The 22,152-nt window shown below is 55.9% G+C and overlaps 1 protein-coding gene across 1 annotated transcript in view; it reads left to right on the top strand.

The window, feature by feature from the left end:
- The first annotated feature begins 796 nt into the window (after nucleotides 1–796).
- Nucleotides 797–22,152, top strand: part of INSR (insulin receptor) — a 127,119-nt gene continuing 105,763 nt past the window's right edge. The window contains exons 1-2 of the mRNA XM_084885132.1: nucleotides 797–1,317; nucleotides 16,251–16,802. Coding sequence (XP_084741258.1) covers nucleotides 1,209–1,317; nucleotides 16,251–16,802 — 661 coding nt within the window. The 5' untranslated portion in view covers nucleotides 797–1,208. The remainder of the gene's footprint in view (nucleotides 1,318–16,250; nucleotides 16,803–22,152) is intronic.

Genomic DNA, 22,152 nt, shown 5'->3' with positions numbered 1-22,152 from the left:
GAGCTGGGCAGCGGGAGTACAGGCGGGGGGACCTGGGGCAAAGGCCTGGAGACAGGAATAGGTTTGGAGCCTTAGCTTAGGAACAGCAGCCAAGTTCCCGGCAGACTGGGAAGGCAGGCCTTGGATCTAGAGCTGAGCTGGGTGGCTTGTCATGCTCGGATTCTCCTGCCACTCACCAGATCCGACAGGCAGCTAATGGTCACATCCGTCATGCAGGAGAGGCCCGCGCAGGGAGAGGGAAGTCAGTGGTTCAAGGTCACGCTGGAGTGCGGGGTGTGCGGGGCACCCAGGATGTCTAGAGCCTGGTTTGCGCTCTGGCGAGGCCTGCACACTCTCCCGCTGTCATTCCCCACCCTGAGCCGCAGGCGCCCAGAGGGGCCCGGGCGGGAGCTCGCTGAGCGCGGGGCACGTGGCTGGCCTCGGGGGCCTGGCGCCGGGGGAGCCCTCGCGGGCGGCGGGGCCTCGGGAGGGGCAGGGGCTCTGGGTCCGGACTCGCCGGCTGGGCTGGGAGGACAGTTAAGAGTATCAAGAATCCAAGTAACCAGGAAAAATAGGTTTTAAGGCAGTATGTGAAAAACGAAAAGGAACGCCCCCAGGGCCGCGAAGAGCACTATGGCCAAATGTTAACGGCGGGACCGGTCTCCCCGCGTCGGGCCTCTGGGCGCCCCGCCTCGGAGGCAGCGGCCCAGGTCGGCCGGGATGGGGCGCCCGCGCGGGGCCGGGAGCCGGCGGGGAGGCGGGCGGGAGGGAGGAGGGAGGGGGCGGCACCGCCCTCGGCCCGGCCTCCCGCTACCCTTCGAAGGCCTCTCCGCGGGCGCCAAGTCCCTTCCAGCTTGGATCCGCGCCGTCTTTTCTCGCCGCCTGACGGCCCGTTGACGCGCGGCGTTGTTTACGGGCCGAGCAGTCCCGCTCCGCCGGCCGCCTGCCCCGGCCGCCGTCCGCCGCCTCCGCCGCCCGCCCCGGCCCCGGCGCCCCGACCGCCGGCCGAGCCTTCGGCCCGAGAGGAGGGCCCGGGCGCAGCCGGGGACCAGGCCCGCGATCCCCCCGCGGCCCGGCCGCGCCGCCGCCGCGCTCCCAGCGGCCGAGGCCGCGCGCCGGAGCCCGAGCCGGACGAGGAGCCGCCGCGGGAGAGGAGGCGCGGGGCCCGCGGCCCCGGGAGCATGAGCCCGGCGGCCCGGCGCGGCGCGCTCTGAGCCGGCCGCGCGGCCATGGGCCCCGGGGGCGCGCGGGGGGCCGCGGCCCCGCTGCTGCCGCTGCTGCTGGCGGCGCTGAGCGCGCTGCTGCCCGGCGCCGCGGGCCACCCGTTCCCCGGAGAGGGTGAGTGCGGCCGGCGGGTTCGGGGCGCAGCGCGGCGGGAGGGTCCCCTGGTCCAGAAGGAGCGGCCTGCGGGGCTCGGGCCTCCCGGGAGGGGCGGGGGGCGGGGGCTGACCTTGGCCTCCGCCGCTGGGCTCGCGGCTCGGCGCCCCCCGCGCGGGCCCCGGCGGAGGAGCCTCCCCCAGCGCCGCCCCGCGCCCCCTCCCGCCCCTCCCAGCGGCTCCGGGCGCCTTCGGGGAGCGGGCCGTGGTCCGGGGTCCCGGGTCCGGGCGCCTGGGAGACGCGGCGCCCGCGGCGCGCACACCGGGTGGTCCTGGGGTCCCCGCGGGGAGGTGCGGCGGCCGGACCGGGAACGGCGACCTCCCCCCGCTTTGGAGATCCAGGCCCGCGGCCACCTGGGACTGCGGGTCCATGTTTACCCTTTTGGCTCGTGTTCGTGTTTCCAGATGTCCGGAGGCAAACTCCAGCGCCGTGGCAACAGCGCAGTTGTCCTGGCAGACGCCGCGGCGGCTGTTGCCACGCTTTATTATAATTAGCATCGCTGCCCAGGCCACTGTGCTTATGTCTCATGTCTGATTTCCCTGATCCTGCCCGTGGCCCTGGCGGTACCTGCCGCTGTGCACCCATTTCACAGCGGAGGGGACAGCTCGGGAGGAGACATAGCCTACTGCCCCAAAGGCAGTGCCAGAGGGAGGACTCGAACCTCTGTGTGTGCTGCCCGGTTTCCCATTTCTCCCTGATAACCTTTCCCCTACAGCGCCCAGGAGGTCTCTCACCGGGTGAGCCTCTCAGACCACCGGCGCCCCCCTGGTGTCCCTGTGCTGTCCCTAGACCGAGGACCCCCATCCTCAGTCCCTCCTTGGTGCATCAGACCGGGACTTGCTGGCTGTGGGACCGAAGAATCATTTAAGAGCATACATACAGCTGGGGTGTTCCACCTTGATGTCCGAGGCCCTGCTTTAAAAGTATCCGGTTGTGATGAGGAAGGGGTTGGGGAGAACAGGGACAGAAGCTCCTGAGTTCCCTGATGGTGAATGAGGAGTGAGAGAGAGCACCCAGGCTCTGGAGCTGGCAGGCCAGGCTTGCTGGCACCTCTGCCCATGGCACAGGGTGTGTCCAGAGCCCCTCAGCGCCTGTGTCCGGCAGGCGTTCCAAGAGGGCCCCTGTGAGAAAGTGGGGACACACTGTCAGACGGACCCCGGGCTTGTTTCTGTGCGCGTTCACCGTGGTCCTCTGTTCCCGGCTTTGGGGATAAGTGTGGGTTGGTGCCTGGGCTGCCAGGGTCAGTAGGTGGCATTATCACTTCTTACAGGATTAGTTCCCACCAGGCAGAGCTTTATGTTTCTTCTGCAGCAAACTCCTTAGTCAACAGGACAACGATCGAAATTTCTTTTGAGAGCCAAATTATTTAAACGTAAACTTCTAACGCCACTTCTTCAAAATAGACTCTCCCAGGCTGTGGTATTTTGTGGAAGAGCCACACTCAAGGGGCCAAGGAGCCGCATGTGGCTCGTGAGCCGCGGTTTGCCGACCACGGCCTTAGGTGTTTGGTAAATGTTTGTTCTTGATTTAGCTTCTGTCCTTACGCTGTCCTGGGCACTCCTTTATCTCCGGGCAATACGGAACCAACAGTCATGGCAAATGCTTTGCCTATATCATTTCAGCTAATCCTCATCACAGCCCTGTGAGATAGAGCTCAGTGTTCCTTTTCGAGAAGGAGAGGAAACTGATGAGGTTACAGAGCCAGCAGGTAGCGGAGCTGGGATTAGAACCCCAGCTAGTCTGTCTTCAGAGCACTGGTTTCTTTCTCTCTCTTTTTTTTTTTAAATCCTCAGCTGAGGATATGTTTGTGTGTGTTTTTAAAATTGATATTTAGAGAGAGAGGAGGGGGCAGGGAAGAGAGAGAGAAATAAATAGAGATGTGAGAAGGAAACATCAATTGGTCGACTCCTGTATGTGCCCCAACCAGGGAGTGAACCTGCAACCTTTTGGTGCACAGGCGGACACTTCAACCAGCTGAGCCACCTGTCCAGGCCAGAGCACTGATTCCTACAAAGCCGTTCTTTTGGGGCTGGGCCTCTGCCCCCAGCCCCGCAGGAATGGTTAACAAAACCCTAAGGGGTGGCTGAGAGCATACCCCTGGCAGGCTGGGGGCAGGGAGAAACTACAGATCACTCTCTAATGTCAGCAGGTGGGGCCTTCTGGCTGGGTGAGGGTGGAGGGAAGTCACTGGGAGTGCTAAGGAATGAGGGGCTCTTTCTCAAAGTTGTCACCCCAGTTCATCTTCTGTGGAACCCCTTGTTGCTTTGCTGAACTGGCCACGGCTTCTCTGGTTCTCCTCGGGTTGGCTGGCCCTTGCCCAAGAATACCCCGCCATCGCCAAGTCAGAAGGGAAGGCAGTGTGGGATGAAGCACAATATAAACCCACAGAGCTTTGCGGGGTCCAGTGCTCATCGGGGTGGAAAACCCTTGCTTCCAGATCCCCCTAATTCTTCACGGCTGCGTGAGATGTTTCCGGTGCGTCTTCTCTCGTGCGCTCCGGACCCCGGTCACCTCCCTGGGCCGCTCCTGCCCTTCGCTTCTCCCGAGACCTGCCCCGAGTTCCCGCCAGCTCACTCACAGAGGTCATTGGGCTGACCCCTGGGGTCCCCACCCTGCTCCATCCTTGACTTCCCCCCGTATGTGATTAGCACACGTCCTGTCAGCCTCGGCGGTTTGGCCACTGGGTTTGGATGGTCTTGGTTGTGGGCTGTGCTGGGTGGGGTAAGGTGCTGAGCAGCTCCCTCCGAGCCCTGCCAGCCGCAGTGTGTCCGGACGTGGTGGCCACTGGGGGAGGTAACGCTTTCCTCCTAGTGCCCTGGCCCCCTGTGTCCCTGCGTCTCCCCTGTGGTCCAGGGATCTCCGTCTGCCTGGGAGCCTTAGTCTTCCCCCGAACCCCATTACCCACCGCCCACCTCTGGCCGTGCCCTGCCATCTCCACCCCGACCCCCAGTCACTGTCGAGCCTTTAACCCAGTGCCCTACCCACCGCACCTGGCTGCTGTCTCCGTTGCTTTCTTGATGGCTCTGGAGATGGCAGTGCCTCGTCCTAATTTTGCTTCCTGCAGCCTCACCCCAGCCGACCTCTGTGATTGCCGCTGCCTGTTCGCTCCAGGAAGGCACTGATTCCTGGCAAATTTTCACCTGCTCCGGGCTTCTCCTGGCCCTTTCTCCTCCCCCCTCCGTTCTCCTCTCGGGCTAAGATGTCAGCGCTCTCTCTGTAGCGGCCGGTTCTACTCTGACCCTCTCTTTACATTTACACACAGTCACCCTCCTTCCTCCAGAACAGGAGCCAGCCACTGAACCCAGGGGCCACATCCTGCCCACCATGCCTGCTTTTGCAAATAAAGTTTTGTTGATAGGAGCCACACTCATTCATTCATACATTACCTGTGGCTGCTTCTGTTCTCCACGCAGAGGGTTTTGTGACTGCGTGGCCTGCAAAAGTGTTTACACTTTGGCCTTTTACAGAGAAAGTTTGCCGACTCTTGATTTGGGACAGATTCCGTGAGGATAGGGTGACATGCCTAACAGCTCCTGTGGTCTTTGGTACAACTTGAGTGAATCCAGTTAAACGTGTCCCCCAGGAGGGCTGTGGCTTTTCTTTACGGAGCAGCCCTAGTAGAGGAGCTGATGCATTTGCTCTGCTGGAAACCTGGGTTCTGATGGTGAGAAAATAACAGAGATGGTTCTGATGGTGAGAAAACAACAGCGATGTCCCTCGTTACCTGAGTGTGTGATCCGAGGATTCACTTATTTCAGCCGTCTTGCATTGAGGAGGATTCTGCACCATCAGCTCTGTCGCCAGAGCCCCAGAGAGAGCGGCGTCTGCTGGGAGGTTTTCTTTCAGGAGCCCTGGGTTCATTAAGAATAAGTCAGAAAAAAAAAAGAATAAGTCAGGGATGGCTGCTTTATGTTCTGCAATCAGACTGAACGTACGTGTTTTAGAAGTAGAATAATGACAAGTAACGTGTGCTCATTGCAAAAACAAAAGTGTAGAGAGGGAGAAAAAAAACAAGTTAATAGTTTTGCATTATCTCTAAATTTTTAAAATTTCGTACAGTAGAATGGACTTTTTTTGGGGGGCACAGCGCGTAATTGTGAACTGTGCGTGGCGTTGCGTGGTGGTCCCCACAGCCAGGATCCACAGCAGTCTCTCCCATCACCGCCGAAACCTCCCTGGGCCACGCTTCCGTCATTGCACTGTCCCCACCCCTCATCCCTCAACCCTGCCAGCACCGATCTGCTCATCCCTAGTTTTCTCCAGACTTTAAAAACTCTATACTAATAAAAGGGTAATATGCAAATTGGTCACAACGCCATGACAGTAACAACCAAACAGCAGGCTGTGTGGGGCGACAAGGCCGGCAGCAGGGTTAGCGAGGGACGACCAGGCTGGTGGGGGTGGTGTAGTGAGGGGCGATCAGGCTGGTGGGGAGGTGTGGTGAGGGGTGATCAGGCTGGTGGGGGTGGCATAGTGAGGGGCAATCAGGCTGGTGGGGGGGGTGTAGTGAGGGGTGATCAGGCTGGTGGGGGGGGTGTAGTGAGGGGCGATCAGGCTGGTTGGGGGGGAGGTGTAGTGAGGGGTGACCAGGCCAGCAGAGGGGGGAAGAAAGGGGGGACCAGACCTGCAGGGGAGGGGGGCGGCATTTGGCAGTGACCAGGGTGGTGGTGGGGGGCAGTTGGCGATGACCAGGATGGCAGTTAGGGGCAATCAGGCTGGCAGACAGAGGCGGTTAGGGGTAATCAGGCTGCCAGGGGGGCAGTTAGGGGTGATCAGGCACAGACAGGTGAGCAGTTAGGAGCCAGTGGTCCCGGATTGTGAGAGGATGTCCAACTGCCAGTAGTCGGACATCCCCTAAGGGGTCCCGGATTGGAGAGGGTTGAGGCTGGGCTAAGGCGACCCCTCCCTCCCATGCACAAATTTCGTGCATTAGGCCTCTAGTATCTTATAATTGATTAATATTCTTAAAATTGAAAACTTTAATTTAAGTGCTCTTAAGATCCTCATGTTTCCTGGATTCCATACTTGTGAATTCACTGACTTGCTAGAATTTGTTTGTAACTCTAACCAACATCCAGAGCACCTGTGTGGTCCCTCCCAGATGCCGGAGCCGTGAGTTTCACTTGACAGTGGCCGCTGAGGTCAGCCATGCAGGCTCTGCTGTCCTGTTTCAGCTCTCTGGTGTGATGCATGCATCCTCAAGAACTAACACACGTGCCCTTCTTGTGATGGATTGAGTGCTATGGGTTCCTCGTTCCTGTGCTTTGCGTTGGTGATCTGTGGTTGTTAGTGGCCCCATGCACAGAGCTGCAGTGCTGTCCGGTGTTAGCGGGGGAAGGCTGCAGGTACCTCACAGAAGTTCCTGTGTCGGGCGGCTTTGCTCAGAGGAGCTCCTGTGCTCAGTGCTTAGGGCGGACCCAATGATGTCTGTGAATAAGGTGTTCCTGGAGGGTCTCCCTTTTTCACTAGACCCTGGTCTCTGGTTGGCGGGGCAGGGAGCGGGTGCCCCAGTGGCTTTTGGGATTAAGAAACATTTTATTTCCAACAACGAGCTTTTCTGTGTTGTGTTGCCACACGTAAACAGGGTATGGGTTCCAGTTTGGGTTTAGGGCAGGCTTGTGAGGATTAAAATTTGACTTCACATCTGGGTTTTTCTTCCAATTCCATGAGGGTGTGTGGTCACGTCACCGTTGTGCAGTCCCCTCTGTGTTGCGGTCCCAGGAGATGCTTGCTTCTCTCCCGGCCTTTGTGAGGATGTGGCAGACAGGTGCTTCCCCGGGCTGCGTCCTGAGCGCTCTGGGGGAGGAGAGCAGCCGGCACGGAGGGACGGAGGGACGAGGGACGGAGACAGTGGGGCACTGTTCTCTCTCCGTGGTTCTTAGTTGCCAATTGTTTTCAAAGATGAGCCCTCCCTCGTGGGCGCACGCCGCCGGAGAAGAGATGTGCTTTGAGCGTTGTTTCTGGTTGTCCTCATGGCGTGGTGTGGAAGTGCCCCTCGGCACGGCTCCCCAGGTGCACAGTGGCCCTGGCAGACGGGTTGGGTGTGAGGTTTGACGGGTGATGTCCTCAGGGTCACCAAACGGTGGTACTGACTGGGGGAGTTACCTCCGGTGGCCTGGCTTGTCCAGAGGGTTCGGATATAGGAGTTGGTGTCGGGTGACCCCAGGTCTTTGGTCTCCTCTCTGGCTCCCTGTCCGTAAATGTGGTGCTCCCCCACCTCTCGTCCTTTTCTCCTCTCAGTTGTCCCATCTCCTCCCGGTTCCATCGCCTGTTGTCACCACTTCCGCCAGCTCTCACTTGCCCCTTTCCCCACGCTCCAGACCCACGCCTTCCCAACAGCCACGCATCCCCAAGCCCTCACACACTCCACATGCCCCACACTGAGCCTCTGTCCTCGCACCCCCAAACTGGCCCTGTCTCAGCCTCTCCGGGTTCATTAGTGACTTCCCTCTCCTCCCTCTCTTCCACCTCTCCGAGGACCAGGTCCCGTCCATGCTCCTTCCCCAGCCTCGCCACGGTCTGTACCCACCTCCCGAGACAGACCACCTGGGCCAGGCCAGGCCAGGCCGAGTGGGGGCGACCTTTCTGTGTCTCCCTCCTGCCTCCGCAGCTCCGGCCAGCTCCCTTCCCCGGGCATCCGAGTCCGGCCCGGCTGCCTGCAGGCTTCCTCCCCGCAGCCCCTGGCTGCAGTTCCGGGCTCCTCTGTCCTTCTCGCCTCTGCATTTTCACTGGTGTGTGTGTGTGCTCACATGTCCTTCCCCTTTCTTCCTCACAGAAGCTGGTCAGAGGCCTTCCATTCTTACTGGCTTCCTCAGCCCCTTCCCATCTCCTTTCACACAGCCTGGGGGACCTCTTGGGGCCCCACAAACACTGAAGATGTGTCCCAGGCCCTCTGGTCATTGGCCACCCATTTCCTCTGCCCAAGGACAGTCAGTCTGCGATTTTCTATTGTGGCTCATGTTTACCTTTTAGGGACCAGTGTTTGCATGTGTAAGCTGGCATGTATCCATCTCCACAGAAGTAATAGCGTCGCACACAGATAGATCATCTTGCTCTTTACTGTTAAGATCATATTCTGGAGACCTTTCTGTGTCGCCATGAGGAGCGTGCTTCTCTTTTTCCCAGCTGTGTGGTATTCCATCTCATCGGAGGCCGGCAGACAGGCCGCCAGCCATAGGGCACACCACCCGCTTTTGTACAGGTGCTCACGTTTTTACGTGGTTGAATAAAAACTCCCCGCTGTGACTGTGTGACACGTGTGAGTCATATGAAGTTTGAATCTCATTGTCTCCAGATAGAGTTTCGTTGGAGCACAGCCATGCCGCGGGCTGTCACGGTTCAGGGCTGTAAGGACAGAGTTGAGTAGCGACGAGACGGTATTTCCCACAAAACCACAAAGATTTGCTCACTGGCCCATTACAGGGAAAGTTTGCTGGCCCCTGCGTTCTGTCATTGGTTCGTGGACCTGAGCACGCGTCAAGGTCACCTGGAGGGCGTGGTGCAATGCAGCTCCTGGGCCCCACGCCCCTCGCGTTTCTGATCGGCAGGTCGGGAATGTGCGTGTCTGACAGGCTGGCCGGTGGGGCTGGCGCTGCTGGCCCAGGACCCTCCTGTGAGAACCGCTGTGTCACGTGGGCGGTCATCAGGGTTAGCCGGTCCCCGCTGACGGACAGCTGAGCCGGTCCCGTCTCTGCCTGTGGAATGTGCTGGGCTGGGTGACCGCACGAGGCTCATGTTGCATCTCTGCCGCAGCAGGTCGCCAGGACGGGAGCCTTTGAGGACGGGGAGGCGTTCCCCTTCTCTATTTTGACAGCCCCCGGGCCCAGCATGATGCCTGGCACCCGTTTGTTGAGTGAATAAAGGACGATTCCCACAAGGCTGCCTGCGGCTCCAGCACCACCCCTTGGCGGAAGTGCGTGTGAAGAGCCAGCCGTTCGGGCGGGCAGCGAGTCAGAAGGGTCTCTGACAGTGCGGTGCCCGGGTTTTACTTCTGAGGCAGGCAGTCTGGGAATTGGTTCCGTGTAGCTCCCAGGAGACAGCAAACCTCACTTCGCTTCTCCTCCTCACAGCGTCGATCATGCTGTTGTCCTTGTTCATAGCAACTGAGGAGGTGCGCCAGGCTCACGCAGCTGGCAGGGTCCGTGCTGGCGTGGAGAGCCAGGTCTGTTGGGTTTCTATTGTGCCCCAAACTGGTCCGGGTGGTGGCCTGACCCTTGAGCCCAGGCTTATTGGTGCAGGATCCCTGAATTTTGGAGCGAGCAGTGCTAAGACTGGAAAGAATGCAGAGAGGAGCACGTGATGCAGAGTAGGTCACTGGGGCACCTACTAAGAATGCTGAATCTAAGGAATGAGTGCGTTCACGGTGGAAGCAGAAAGAGTGAAACTCTTAGCATTGTGAAGGGTTTTCAGAACCTTCTAGATTCCTTCTTTTGTGCCCCTTACACGTTCCCTTTGCTGCTTTCCTGGTGGAGAGAAAACCAGGGGAGAGGGGACATTTTCCAAGACAGCTGTCATGTCAGTCTTCTTCCCTGGAAAAGGCTCAGATTCCAGAGGCCACGGGGGAACTCCAGCCAGCGCTGCCCAGCAGGCCGCTCGGCACCGACGGCATCTCCGGCCGCGCTGTCCCGGCGGCGCCACGGCCACGCTCCGGCTGTGACACTGTGGCAGCGCCTGGCTGGATTTCCACTTTTATTTAACTCCAGTTCATTTAAAGGCAAACGTAAAGTTTTATTTAACTTAATTTATTTAAATTTAAAAAATCAACACTGGACCCTGGTATTGGAAAACTCTTGTATGTTTGGAGTAACTTGAGGTTATGAGCCCACATTTTCAGCGAGTCACTTTGTGGAGTCCACTGTATAGATCAAGCATTTCTGATTGAAATTTGGCATCTGAATTGAGACAAGCTATACGAGGTATAGTGTGATAAAAACCCTGTAGACTCTACAGCGTAGAGGATCTATTAGTAATATTTTTTTTAGTGTTGCTTACATGTTGAAGTGAAGTTTTTTTTTGTTTCTTGTTTTTTTTTAAAACAAACTGGAGTAAGTAAAACACATTGAATTTCATGTTTCTTTTTACAGTTTTAGAGAAAATTTAAAATGCCACATGTAGCTCACATATTTCTTTCTTTTTTTTTTTTTTAATATATTTTATTGATTTTATACAGAGAGGAAGGGAGAGAGATAGAGAGTTAGAAACATCGATGAGAGAGAGTCATCGATCAGCTGCCACTTGCACACCCCCTTCTGGGGATATGCCCGCAACCAAGGTACACGCCCTTGACCGAATCGAACCCGGGACCCTTCAGTCCCCAAGCCGACGCTCTATCCATTGAGCCAAACCGGTCCCGGCTAGCTCACATATTTCTATTGGACATTGCTGCTGTAGAGCCCACACTCCCTGGCCACCCAGAGTGTTGAGCTATAATTTGCCATTGCCCTTGACCTTCCAGTGAAGTGGGCAGAACTGAATACTTCTTATTGCATCGTTTGCTTAGGTTTCAGTCCTGGCATCGTCTCCTCTGGGAAGCCCTCCTTGATTGTCCCAGACTGAGTCAAATAGCTCATTTTCTGTCTTTCTTTCCTTCTTTCCTTCTTTCTTTCCTTCCTTCCTCCCTCCCTCCCTCCCTCCCTCTCTCTCTCTCTCTCTCTTCTTCTCACTTAAAGTATTACATTTGTCTCCATTTTCCTCAATTGACACCTGCCTCTGCCATTTGCCACCCCTCAGGACAAGCTCCCTCCACCCAGTGTCCGTGGCCGTTGATTATGCTCATAGGCATACACACAAGTCCTTTGGTTGATCTCTAACCCCCTCTCCCCTGCCTTCTCTCTGAGGTTGGACGGTCTGTTTATTGTTACCTTGTCTCTGGACCTATTTTTGTTCATCAGTTTATGTTGTTTATTATATTCCACAAATGAGTGAGATCATGTGATATTTATCTTTCTCCCCCTGGGTTACTTGGCTCAGCATAATGCTCTCCAGGTCCATCCATGCTGTTGCAAATGGTAAGAGTTCCTTATTTCTTTACAGCAGCGGAGTATTCCACTGTGTAGATGCACCACAGTTTTCTAATCCACTCACCTGCTGATGGGCACTTAGGCTATTTCCAAATCTTAGCTATGGTAAATTGTGCTGCTATGAACATAGGGGTGCATATATCCTTTCTGATTGGTGTTTCTGATCTCTTGGGATATATTCCTAGAAGTGGGATCACTAGGTCAAATGGGAGTTCCATTTTTTAATTGTTCTCCACCATGGCTGCACCAATCTGCATTCCCACCAGCAGTGCACGGGTTCCTTTTCTCCGCATCCTCGCCAGCACTTGTTGCTCATTGCAGATAGCTCATTTTTACGAATTCGTCTAGGCCGGGGAACACTCCCCGATGGTGTCCCTCTCCGTTATAGTTTGGGTTGTTTAGGGCAGTTCATGGTGGCTCCTCGTCTGCGAGGCCCAGGGCAGCATCGGCCCTGCTCCCCGTGGAGCTCCCAGGCCCGGAGCAGCATCGGCCCGGACAGGCCTCGGCAGCCACTGGCTGAGGAGGGAATGCAGGGACTTCTCCTTCTCGGGCTTTCTCTGGGGTCATTGGTGACAGCTGTCTCGTTGTTTCCTTAAGTACAGTTCACGTGCTTCTTCGGCAGGCGTATTTTTGAAAAACCGGTAACGGTAAAACGGTCACAGAGCAGTCACAGCGCAGGCTTTGCATTTGATTGCAGGGTGGCAATCCTGGGGGCACCATCGCAAACAGCCTGTGTGAGGCTGCGTGGAAAAGACACCTCCTCTGGAGATGATTTTAAGAATTCAGCGAGAGAACATGTGCTCCAGGGAGGGGCGGAGTGCGATAGAAGGTGCTCAGAAAAGACTAGCTGTCCCCAGGGTCCCTGCCTCCTTCTGCTTCTCACTGTCCTCCCGACCGTGTGTGAGGCACAGGGTGCCCTCACCAAACACTCGAAGCATCTTTGGTGTCCAACCAGAGGCATTAAAAGCCAGCAAAGGCCCTGCATCTATGTATCTCTGGCACCATTTCTGACATCTTCTGGGTAATTTCTGTCCCAGCCATAAATGTGTCTATTGTCTTGGACTAATAGGGACACATATGGCTTTAATGAATTGGAGTCAGAGTTATTGGAAATTTATAAAAAGGCAATTCTTTATTGTACCCCATAATTATAGTCATTTAATCTTTTTTAATAAATTTATTGAGCTACAATTCAATAGCATACAATTTACGCATTTCAGTTTACAATTCAGTGGTTCTAAGTACATTTGCAGAGCTGTGCAACCATCACTAGAATCAGTTTTAGAACATTTTCACCTTTTCTTTTTAAAAAATATTTTATTGATTTTTTACAGAGAGGAAGAGAGAGTTAGAAACATCGATGAGAGAGAAACATCGATCAGCTGCCTCCTGTACTCCCCCCCCTCCCCCCCCCCCGGCGCCCCCCCTCCCCCGCCTCTTCCACCTCCCCTCCCTCCCAACTGGGATGTGCCCGCAACCAAGGTACGTGCCCTTGACCAGAATTGAACCTGGGACCCTTCAGTCTACAGGCCGACGCTCTATCCACTGAGCCAAACTGGTCAGGGCCATTTTCACCTTTTCCAAAAGAAATACGTACCATCCTCTAGCTGTCACTCTGCACCACTAATCTGTTCCGTCTCTGTGGATTTCCTGTTCTGAACATTGCCGGTGAATGGAGTCGTACACCGTCGTGTGAGTGGGCTCTTTCGCTGAGCATCCTGTTTTCAAGGTTCGTCCATGCAGAAGTGGGTGTCTGCTTCATTGCTGTTGTGGCTGAAGCCTCACTCTTCCCCGTGTGGACGGATCACACTGGTTCATTCCTTCGCCAGTTCAGTTAGATTGGAGCATCATATAATCAGTGCCTACTTCCTTAGGATGAGTGCCGTGTATCCCACGCGATGTTTGGGATATACTAATCCTAAACACTTACTCACTGTCTTATCTGAAGTTCTGATTTAGCGGGGTTTCCTGCATTTCCATTGCCAGATCGGCAGCCAGGCCCGTGGTGGCAGTCGGCGTGCCTGGGCAATGGGCTTCGCCTCTGGAGGTCCGGCTGTCCGGCGGTGGCGGAGGGCCCGCGGGGCGGTCATTGCTGGGCCTGCAGGGCTCTGTAGTGCGCTGCGATGGGCCTGGGGCAGGAGCTCCGGGGTGGTGTGAGTGCGGGGCTGGCACTGCGCCCTGTCGCCTGCCAGGTGCCTGTGACTGCCTGCGGAGGGAGGGAGCGAGGGAGCACGTGCCTCTTCCTGATCTGGCCTAATCTGCTCGGAATGTGACCCAGGAACATTATGTTGCTTTGTTTTCCTCAAATTGTTGCTTGGCTGTTTTCTTTCTCATCGGTGCTGCTGCTGTTGTCATTCTCAGGGTGCATTTTCAAGAGGATTTTCTACTCTTTTCTAGAACAATCTCTTGGCCTCAGAGCTAGTCAGGAAAGGGTTCGTGTCCTGGAACACAGTAAGGATGGGTTATGATCCAACCCGAGCCTTGTAGTCCAGGTGCTGAGGGGTGTGTGTGTGTGTGTGTGTGTGTGTGTGAGTGTGTGTGTGTGTGTGAGTGTGTGTGTGTGTGAGTGTGTGTGAGTTTGTGTGTGTGTGTGAGTGTGTGTGTGTGTGTGAGTGTGTGTGTGTGTGTGTGTGAGTGTGAGTGTGTGTGTGTGAGTGTGTGTGTGTGTGTGTAGTGTGTGAGTGTGTGTGAGTGTGTGTGTGAGTGTGTGTGTGTGTGTGAGTATGTGTGTGAGTGTGTGTGTGTGTGTGAGTGTGTGTGTGTGTGAGTGTGTGTGTGAGTGTGTGTGAGTGTGTGTGTGTGTGTGTGAGTGTGTGTGTGAGAGTGTGTGTGTGTTTGTGTGTGTGTCTGAGTGTGTGTGTGAGTATGTGTGTGTGTGTGAGTGTGTGTGTTTGTGTGTGTGTGTGTGTGTCTGAGTGTGTGTGTGAGTGTGTGTGTGAGTGTGTGTGTGTGTGTGTGAGTGTGTGTGTGAGAGTGTGTGTGTGAGTTTGTGTGTGTGTGTGAGTGTGTGTGAGTTTGTGTGTGTGTGTGTGTGTGTGTCTGAGTGTGTGTGTGAGTGTGTGTGTGAGTGTGTGTGTGTGTGTCTGAGTGTGTGTGTGTGTGTGTGTGAGTGTGTGAGTGTGTGAGTGTGTGTGAGTGTGTGTGAGTGTGTGTGTGTGTCTGAGTGTGTGTGTGAGTGTGTGTGTGTGTCTGAGTGTGTGTCTGAGTGTGTGTGTGTGTGTGTTGGCAAGGAGAAGCTGTATAAGAGTTTGATTCTGGTGAACGGTAACTCCAGTATAAGAGGCACAAGGAAAGGACCTGGATAGCCAACAAGGCAGGTCCCCCCTGCCCAGTGCACAGCCACTAGCCTCGGTGTCTGTTTTAGCTAAAGTGAAATTAAATACTCAGTTCCTCGGTCTCCCACATTTCAGGGGTGTGAGAGCCACGAAGGGCTGGTGTCTTCGGAGTGGACAGCACAGACCAGGCCGTTTCCGTTCCCGCAGACAGTGGTCGGACAGCCGGAGGAGGGCAGGAGCGCCAAACTGCAGCCAGAGGGCAAAACTCCGGCCTGCTGCCTGTTTTTGTAAATAAAGTTTTATTGGAAAGGCCAATTTCATTCATTCACATATCATCTCTGCTGCTTTCAGGCTGTAATGGCAGAGCGGAGGAGTCTAAATGCAGACTGGCTGCAAAGCTGGAAGTATTTATCATCTGAGCCTTCACAGAAAATGTCTGCCCAGGCTCGGGTTAAGGGAATGAAGACACAACATCTCCAGACAGCTGATAATACTTGGGAGAAATAAACAAAACAGAAGAGCTGACATTGATAAGCACCTACTGTGTGCCAGGCACTGCCTGCGGGCCTGGCCTGCATTGTGTTGCTCTCACAGTGCAGGCTGGACCCAGAGCGGGGGAGCTGTGAGAGTGGGCCGGTCTGTCAGTGTGTGCAGGGGAGGCCGGTGAGATCCTGAAGGCGGCAGGAGGGAAGTGCAGGGTCCTGGGCAGCCACAGTGGAGGGTGTCAGAGCCTGAGGGGGGACCCCCTGCAGGAGGATGGGCACGCTGCGTGTTTGTGGAGGAGAGACCGGATTTGCTGGAAAGCCCTTGCACTCCCAGGTGAAAGGGCTTGGCTGCCTGGCTGGAGGGAAGGCACATTGAGGGGAGGCGGGAGGCGGGCAGGTGACACATTCCGCTCTCCTGGGGAGCACCGGATCCCCATAAACCCGTGTCCTGAATATCTTCGTTTTTGACTGTGGAGACAGCTCCCCTCGCCCCTGAGCGCCTGCCGGCCACTCGATCCCCTATGACTCCTCCCCGTGTCTCCATTGTGTCATGTTCCACGCGATGACATTAAGGCTTCTCTCGGGATCTGCCAAAGGAGTGACTTCCTTTGCCTTTCCAAAGTAAACACGTAGACACTACAGGAACACCACAACCGGCGCTGGCTGTGGAGTTTGTAGGCCAGTGCAGGACGATGTAAGAATATAAGATGTTCGGAAGAGGAGTTAGCCAAGGGCTGGCCCCTTCTGAGCAAGGCCCTGCCACTAATTCTTTTTTTAATTTCTTTATTGATTATGGTATCACATAATTGTCCTCATCCCCCCATTCCCATCCCAAACCCCTCCCCACGTGTGCCCCCACTCCCTGTTGTCCGTGACCACCGGCTAGGCCCATAGGCATGCACACAAGTCCTTTGGTTGATCTCTCCCCTTCCCCCCACCCTCCCCTACCTTCCCTCTGAGGTTGGACAGCCTGATCGATGCTCCCCTGTCTCCGGGTCTGTTTGTCCGTCCGTTTAAGTTGTTCGTTGTTTCCCCTCGATGCGTGAGGTCACGCCGCTGATTCCTTCGCCCGCCGCTGCGCGCGCGCTCACTGTCGCCTCTGCGTGTCTCCCCAGTGTGCCCCAGCATGGACATCCGCAACAACCTGACGCGGCTGCACGAGCTGGCCAACTGCTCTGTCATCGAGGGACACCTGCAGATCCTGCTCATGTTCAAGACGAGGCCCGAGGACTTCCGAGACCTCAGTTTCCCCAAGCTCGTCATGATCACCGACTACCTGCTGCTGTTCCGGGTCTACGGGCTGGAGAGCCTCAAGGACCTGTTCCCCAACCTCACGGTCATCCGGGGCTCCCGGCTCTTCTTCAACTACGCGCTGGTCATCTTCGAGATGGTGCACCTGCGGGAGCTGGGCCTGCACAGCCTCATGAACATCACGCGGGGGGCCGTGCGCATCGAGAAGAACAACGAGCTCTGCTACCTGTCCACCATCGACTGGTCGCGCATCCTGGACTCGGTGGAGGACAACTACATCGTGCTGAACAAGGACAACAACGAGGAGTGCGGGGACGTCTGCCCGGGCACGGCCAAGGGCAAGACCAGCTGCCCCGCCACGGTCATCAACGGGCACTTCGTGGAGCGGTGCTGGACGCACAGCCACTGCCAGAAAGGTACGCCGGGGTGCGCGGGGCCGGGCCGTGTGTTAGAGGAGCCGGGGCACCCCTCGCCTGGGAGGGGCAGGCCTTTTCTGCAAAGGCTCAGACACAGAACGCTGTGGGCTCTGCAGGCTGGCCGTCAGTGAATGTACGTGGCTGTGGGTGAATAGCTTTATTTGCAGCCCTCGCCCGTTTTGCTCAGTGGATGGAGCGTCCGCCCGTGGACTGAAGGGTCCCGGGTTCAGTTCCAGTCAAGGGCATGTACGTTGGGTAATTCTCTCTCTCTGTCTGTCCCTCCCCCTTCCACTCTCTCTAAAAATCAGTGGGGAAATGTCCACTGGTGAGGAGTCTGCCCAGTTGTCCCCTGAACAAAGCTTTATGGGGAATTTGTTTCTTTAAGCCTTGCTTTTCCAGAAGTGGCATTTCTGGGTCAAAGGTTCCGGATCCTGATTGCCAAATTGCTTTCTGGAAATGTTGTACCAGCGGGAGCGCCTCTCAGCGCTGGCGCCCAGGGACACCTTGGCCTCGCTGAGTGTTGTTTGGGAGAATCTTTCATAATTCACTGGAGGGAGGAGCTGTTCTATTTGCATTTCTTTGATTGTTATCAGGGTTGAACCTTTTAAAACGTGTTTGTCCTTTGGGGTTTCTCTTCCTGTTCATGTCTTTTGTCCATCTATCCCTTAGGACCTTCGTGGCTTTTGAAATGTTCACCTGTGTGCAGTTTGCATAGATGCAGGCTATTAACCCTTACCAGTTGTGTTTTCAGGCATTTTGTTCAAATGCTCTAGATGTCAGTTGACAGAGAAACTTACAGGTTTGTTGAGTTCAGAGCTGGATTTGCATATGCCTCTTAGGTTACTTTATGCTTAAAACGTTTCTTTCTATCCATAAAACAAATGCTTTTCCCCCAAATTTTCTATTTCCATTATCATCATTTAAAAAAATCACCCTGGACCTTTGGGATCTATTTGTGTGTATGATTTGAAAGGATGTCCATTTTCCCCAAAATAACAAGTTGGGGGGCGGGGGGTCTTAATGCTGTTTATTGCAGAAATGCCCCCTTCATCGTTGATGTGGGGTCTGATTCTAGGTGTTCGTAAACACACCTGTCTGTCCTTGCACCAGGTCCCTGTGGCTTTGTCATGTACTGCTGTCCAGGGCAGGGAAGCCCCACATGCACGCACTAGTTGCTTGTTCCCTAGTCTTGTCTCCTCTGCCCCTCACTGCATTGGGAAACTCCCTGGGAAGAATTCGTGAGCCTGGGATGGAGGTGGAAGAGAGTGGGTGCAAGGCCTTTGGGTTGCATCAGAAAAGATAAAGCGAGGGGAAAAGGAGGGTCTTCTCACGTGAGCCCAATGCGACCGTGAGCCCCACAGGTGAGTGCTGAGCGGAGTCTGTGGGGTTCTCAGTGAGGACTCCATCGGAGCCCCGGAGGAGGAGCCTTCGCCGCACAGATGTGGGGAGGTAGGAACATCTGTGAGACGGGGGAGAGTGGGGGCCGCCACACTTCTCCCGAGAGGGTGGGCAGCGAAGGGAAGAGAATCTGAAGTTTTCGGTTGGAGGAAGGGCTGATAGTTATCACGTTGTGGAAAAACCTTGAGACTGTTGGTAGGTCAGGGACAGAGAGAAGCTAAGCCACAGCTGCAAGGGGAGCTCCGTTATCCTTGATTTGGAGACCAGGGAGGTAACTTAACGTGCCTGAGGCCGCACAGCTAATAAAGCTCAGCGGGTTTTGCACCAACTCAGGCACAAGAAAGCACGTCTGTGTTTGTGTGGCTGCTTTGTTCAGACACGTGAGAGCCGCTGCTAGATGGGCGGGAAGCAGGGGGAACGGTGAGCTGTTATCCCAGCCTGAGTTCTCCAAATTTAGGAGCTTGTTTGAAAGGCTCAGGGCTCATATGTCTTGGATATAATTTAAGGCATGCTGCTGTGGGTTTATTTTTGTCTCCATTTTAGTCAAAATATCTAGGACCGTACTATCAGTGAATGCCCCTGATATTTTCAACAGGCTATCTTTTTAATTTTAATTTTATTTTTTTAGCTCTTGCTCTTGAGAACAAAGCTTGTTTTCCAGCCCTGGGGGTTGCATTGCTGTGACTGACCCGGCGAGGGCCCTGAGCTCCTGGCACCTGGGCCCCGGGCAGCTGGCCCTGGTCGGGACCGGTGGTGGGATCCCGGTGTAGCATGGCCCTGTCCCGGCACAGACGCCCACAAGTGATGGTTCTTCCAACTGGTGCCCCTGTCTGTTGAGTATAATTCAGCTCTGACTTTTTAAAAAACAAAACAAAACAAAACAAACAGCTAAAACACAACTTTCTTATTGTAGTAAAATACACACAACATAAAGTTTACAACTTTAACCATTCTAGGTGCACAGCTCAGTGGCATTCAGTACGTCCACACTGTTGTGCATCCTTCTTCATGATCCAGCCATAGACCCGGCTCATCTTCCCAAACTGGAGTCCTGTCCCCACCAAACACTAGCCCGCCTTCCCCTCCCCAGCCCCTGGCTCCCACCACCTGCTTCCTGTGTCTGTGGATCTGCCTCCGTGGTCGGCAAACTCATTCGTCCACAGAGCCAAATGTCCGCAGGACAACGTTTGAAATTTCCTTTGAGAGCTACATTTTTTAAACTTAAACTTCTTCTAACGCCACTTCTTCAAAATAGACTCGCCCAGGCCGTGGTGTTTTGTGGAAGAGCCACACTCCAGGGGCCAAAGAGCCACATGTGGCTCCCGAGCCGTGGTTTGCCGACCACGGACCTAGCTCCTTTAGGAGCGTCCTGGAGTTGACGCCTGCAGTGTCTGTCCCTGTGACTGCTGTTCCCTGAGCCTGTGTCCTCGGGGCTCACCCAGGTCACAGCAGGGCGGCATGTCTTCCTGTTTGAGGCTGGGTAACGGTCCGTGTGGGCTGGACCCCGTGTGTCTCCCGCTCCTTCACGGACATGCCCTGGGCACTGCCACCAGTTAGCTGCTGTGACCACGGAGTGTGTCTCCGGCTTCTTAAACGCCACGGAGGCTTCAGAAGACACAGCAGCATGTTGTGGGGCTTCTGAGTCAGCGCCCTCAGGAGCCGCCCCGGGCTCGGGAGCCGGACACAGGCCTGTGAGGACGGACAGCTCACCTCGTCCCCGGACCCTCTCCCGCCTTCCCCGGCTCCCTCCGTCCCTTCCCGCCGGCCGGGCCCGGAGCTCTGGGGCGGGGCATGCGGAGGAGGCGCCAGGCTGACCCCGGGCCCCGCTTACCACCCTCCGAGGGACCCTCTCCACCGCCCGAGACAGGAGTGTGCCCGGCAGGACGGAGGGGGAGGCGGGGGATGGAAAGAACAGGCCCGGCCTGGGCGCACCTCCTCCTCGCCCTGCCTGTGGATGGCGGTGAAGGTGCCGAGAGGCCACACACCAGGCGCCCTGCGGGTGCGGGGGGAGCCGGATCGGGAACAGCCGGCTGTGTGCTGGGCGCGGAGGGGACGGGGTTTGCCTCCTCGGGGGTCTCTGGTGGCCAACAAGGGGCACGATTGCGAGTGGGGGGAGAGCCGCAGCAGTGCTGTCTGTCTCCGCGGGGAAGCGTGAGTGACGCCCACCCTCCTCTTCAGGGTCCCAGAGCCGGTGTCACAGGCCCCGACGGGCCTCGCCGGGCTGTCTGAAGCGGCCAGAGTGTGGGGTCCGGCAGAACCGCCTCGGAGTCCGTCAGCCCCGAGCCGGTCGGGACCGGGATCAAGCCCCGTTTCATCTGAAAAATGGCGTTAATGACGGGACCCACTTGTGAGGGTCTGGTTAGGGGGTTCAACGAGTTGGGCAGGAGCTGCACTTAGCCCAGTACTCCTATGAGTGTTCTGGAAGCTTCTCCTCAGGGCCACTGGTCCCCCACTCTCTCCGGGCAGACAGACCGCTGAGGGAGTGAAGCTGCAGGTCTGGCTGTGTCTCTGGCTTCGGTCTGGGGGCAGCAGAGGAGAGCCCCCGTGTGTGAGGGCGGTGCCGGCCTCCCTGCCCCCTCCGCTCACCGGGCAGCCCAGCTCCAGAGCTCCGCACGCCCCACGCGCGCTTCGGCGGGCCTGGCCAGCTGCTCCCCAAACTCCCTGGCATTCCCCCCGAGGCCGCCCCAGCTGGTGCCGCCAGTCAGAGCGGTGGGTCAGGCTGGGGCATGCTGGGTGCCAGGAAGATGGCTGGCAGTGCCACGTGCAGACATGCAGGGCAGAAGCCGGAGGCACAGGGGACTGGCCTCTCCTTCCCGAGTTTGCATTTCCACCCGTGTTTCAGAGCCTCTGAAGGTGGGGGCGCTATTTCCATCAGACAGTAAACATTTATTTTTTAATTTTTTGTTAATCCTCACCCAAGGCTTCTTTTTCCATTGATTTTTCGTGTGGAGAGAGGGAAGGAGTGGGAGGGAGGGACTAGGAATGGAACCTGGGACCCTTCGGTGTGTGAGCGGACACTCTAACCGCCGAGAACCCAGGCCAGGGCTGCCCGTTCAATATTTAAATGCATGCCTGTCTTGAAGGGTTTGCTTTTAGTCACAAGTTTTAGCGTCATGTTGAAACTTTTTATTCCTTCTTTATGCTTTAGTTCTGCCTTAGGATCTCCTTGGCAGCAAATGCCTATTTTGTGCAGGGCGCTGTTGTAAGTGCTTTGCTCATGACACTGCATTCAGTCCCGTCAGCAATTCCTGTCACTGGCGAGGCCACCAGGGCCCTGAGAAATGAGGCCGCGTGCTCGGGGTCACATCCCTGGTGAGGACAGAGATGGGATTCGAACCTGAAGCCTGGATATTCGGGCTCAGAATCCGAGCTCCTCACCAGAGAGAAAGAACAAAGAACCTCGGGTGGGCAGTCCCCTAGAATTTGCCCTGCCGGCACTCTGGCAGCCTTCCCCTCCGGGCTCAGGTCCCTGAAATGCGGGATGGCATTTATTGCCGCCCAGCACCTGTCGTGGAGACACCCTTGACCGTTCGTTGCTAATATTACTGAGCTTCCCCTCTGTGCCAGGAACTCACGGAATCCTCACCGCAGCCTATGAGAGGATGTTACTCCATTTTTATAGGAGACACTGAGGCTGGAAGAGTAATTAATCCTCCAGCAGAGCTTGCTGGGTAATCGGTTGGCCCTGGGCTTAGCTGGTACCCTTGATCAAAGGTCAGCAAACTGCCATGCTTGCTGGCAGGTTTTGTATGCCTGAGAGCTATGAATGCTATTTATATTTTTAAACATTTTGGGGGGGAAATCAAAAGGATGATATTTTGTGAGAGGTCAGCATGATAGGAAACGAACATAACGTTTCAGTGGTGTCCCTCAATAACGAACATAATGTTTCAGTGGTTCGTTTGTTCATTTAAGCATGGCCCGTGGCTGCTGAGGAGGGCGCTGGGTGGTT

This window comes from Pipistrellus hanaki, assembly GCF_964339955.1.
Source record: "Pipistrellus hanaki genome assembly, chromosome: 5".
In the NCBI taxonomy this organism is placed as follows: Eukaryota; Metazoa; Chordata; class Mammalia; order Chiroptera; family Vespertilionidae; genus Pipistrellus; species Pipistrellus hanaki.
The sequence above is the reverse complement of the archived record's forward strand: the minus strand, read 5'-3'. Positions and strand labels throughout refer to the sequence as shown.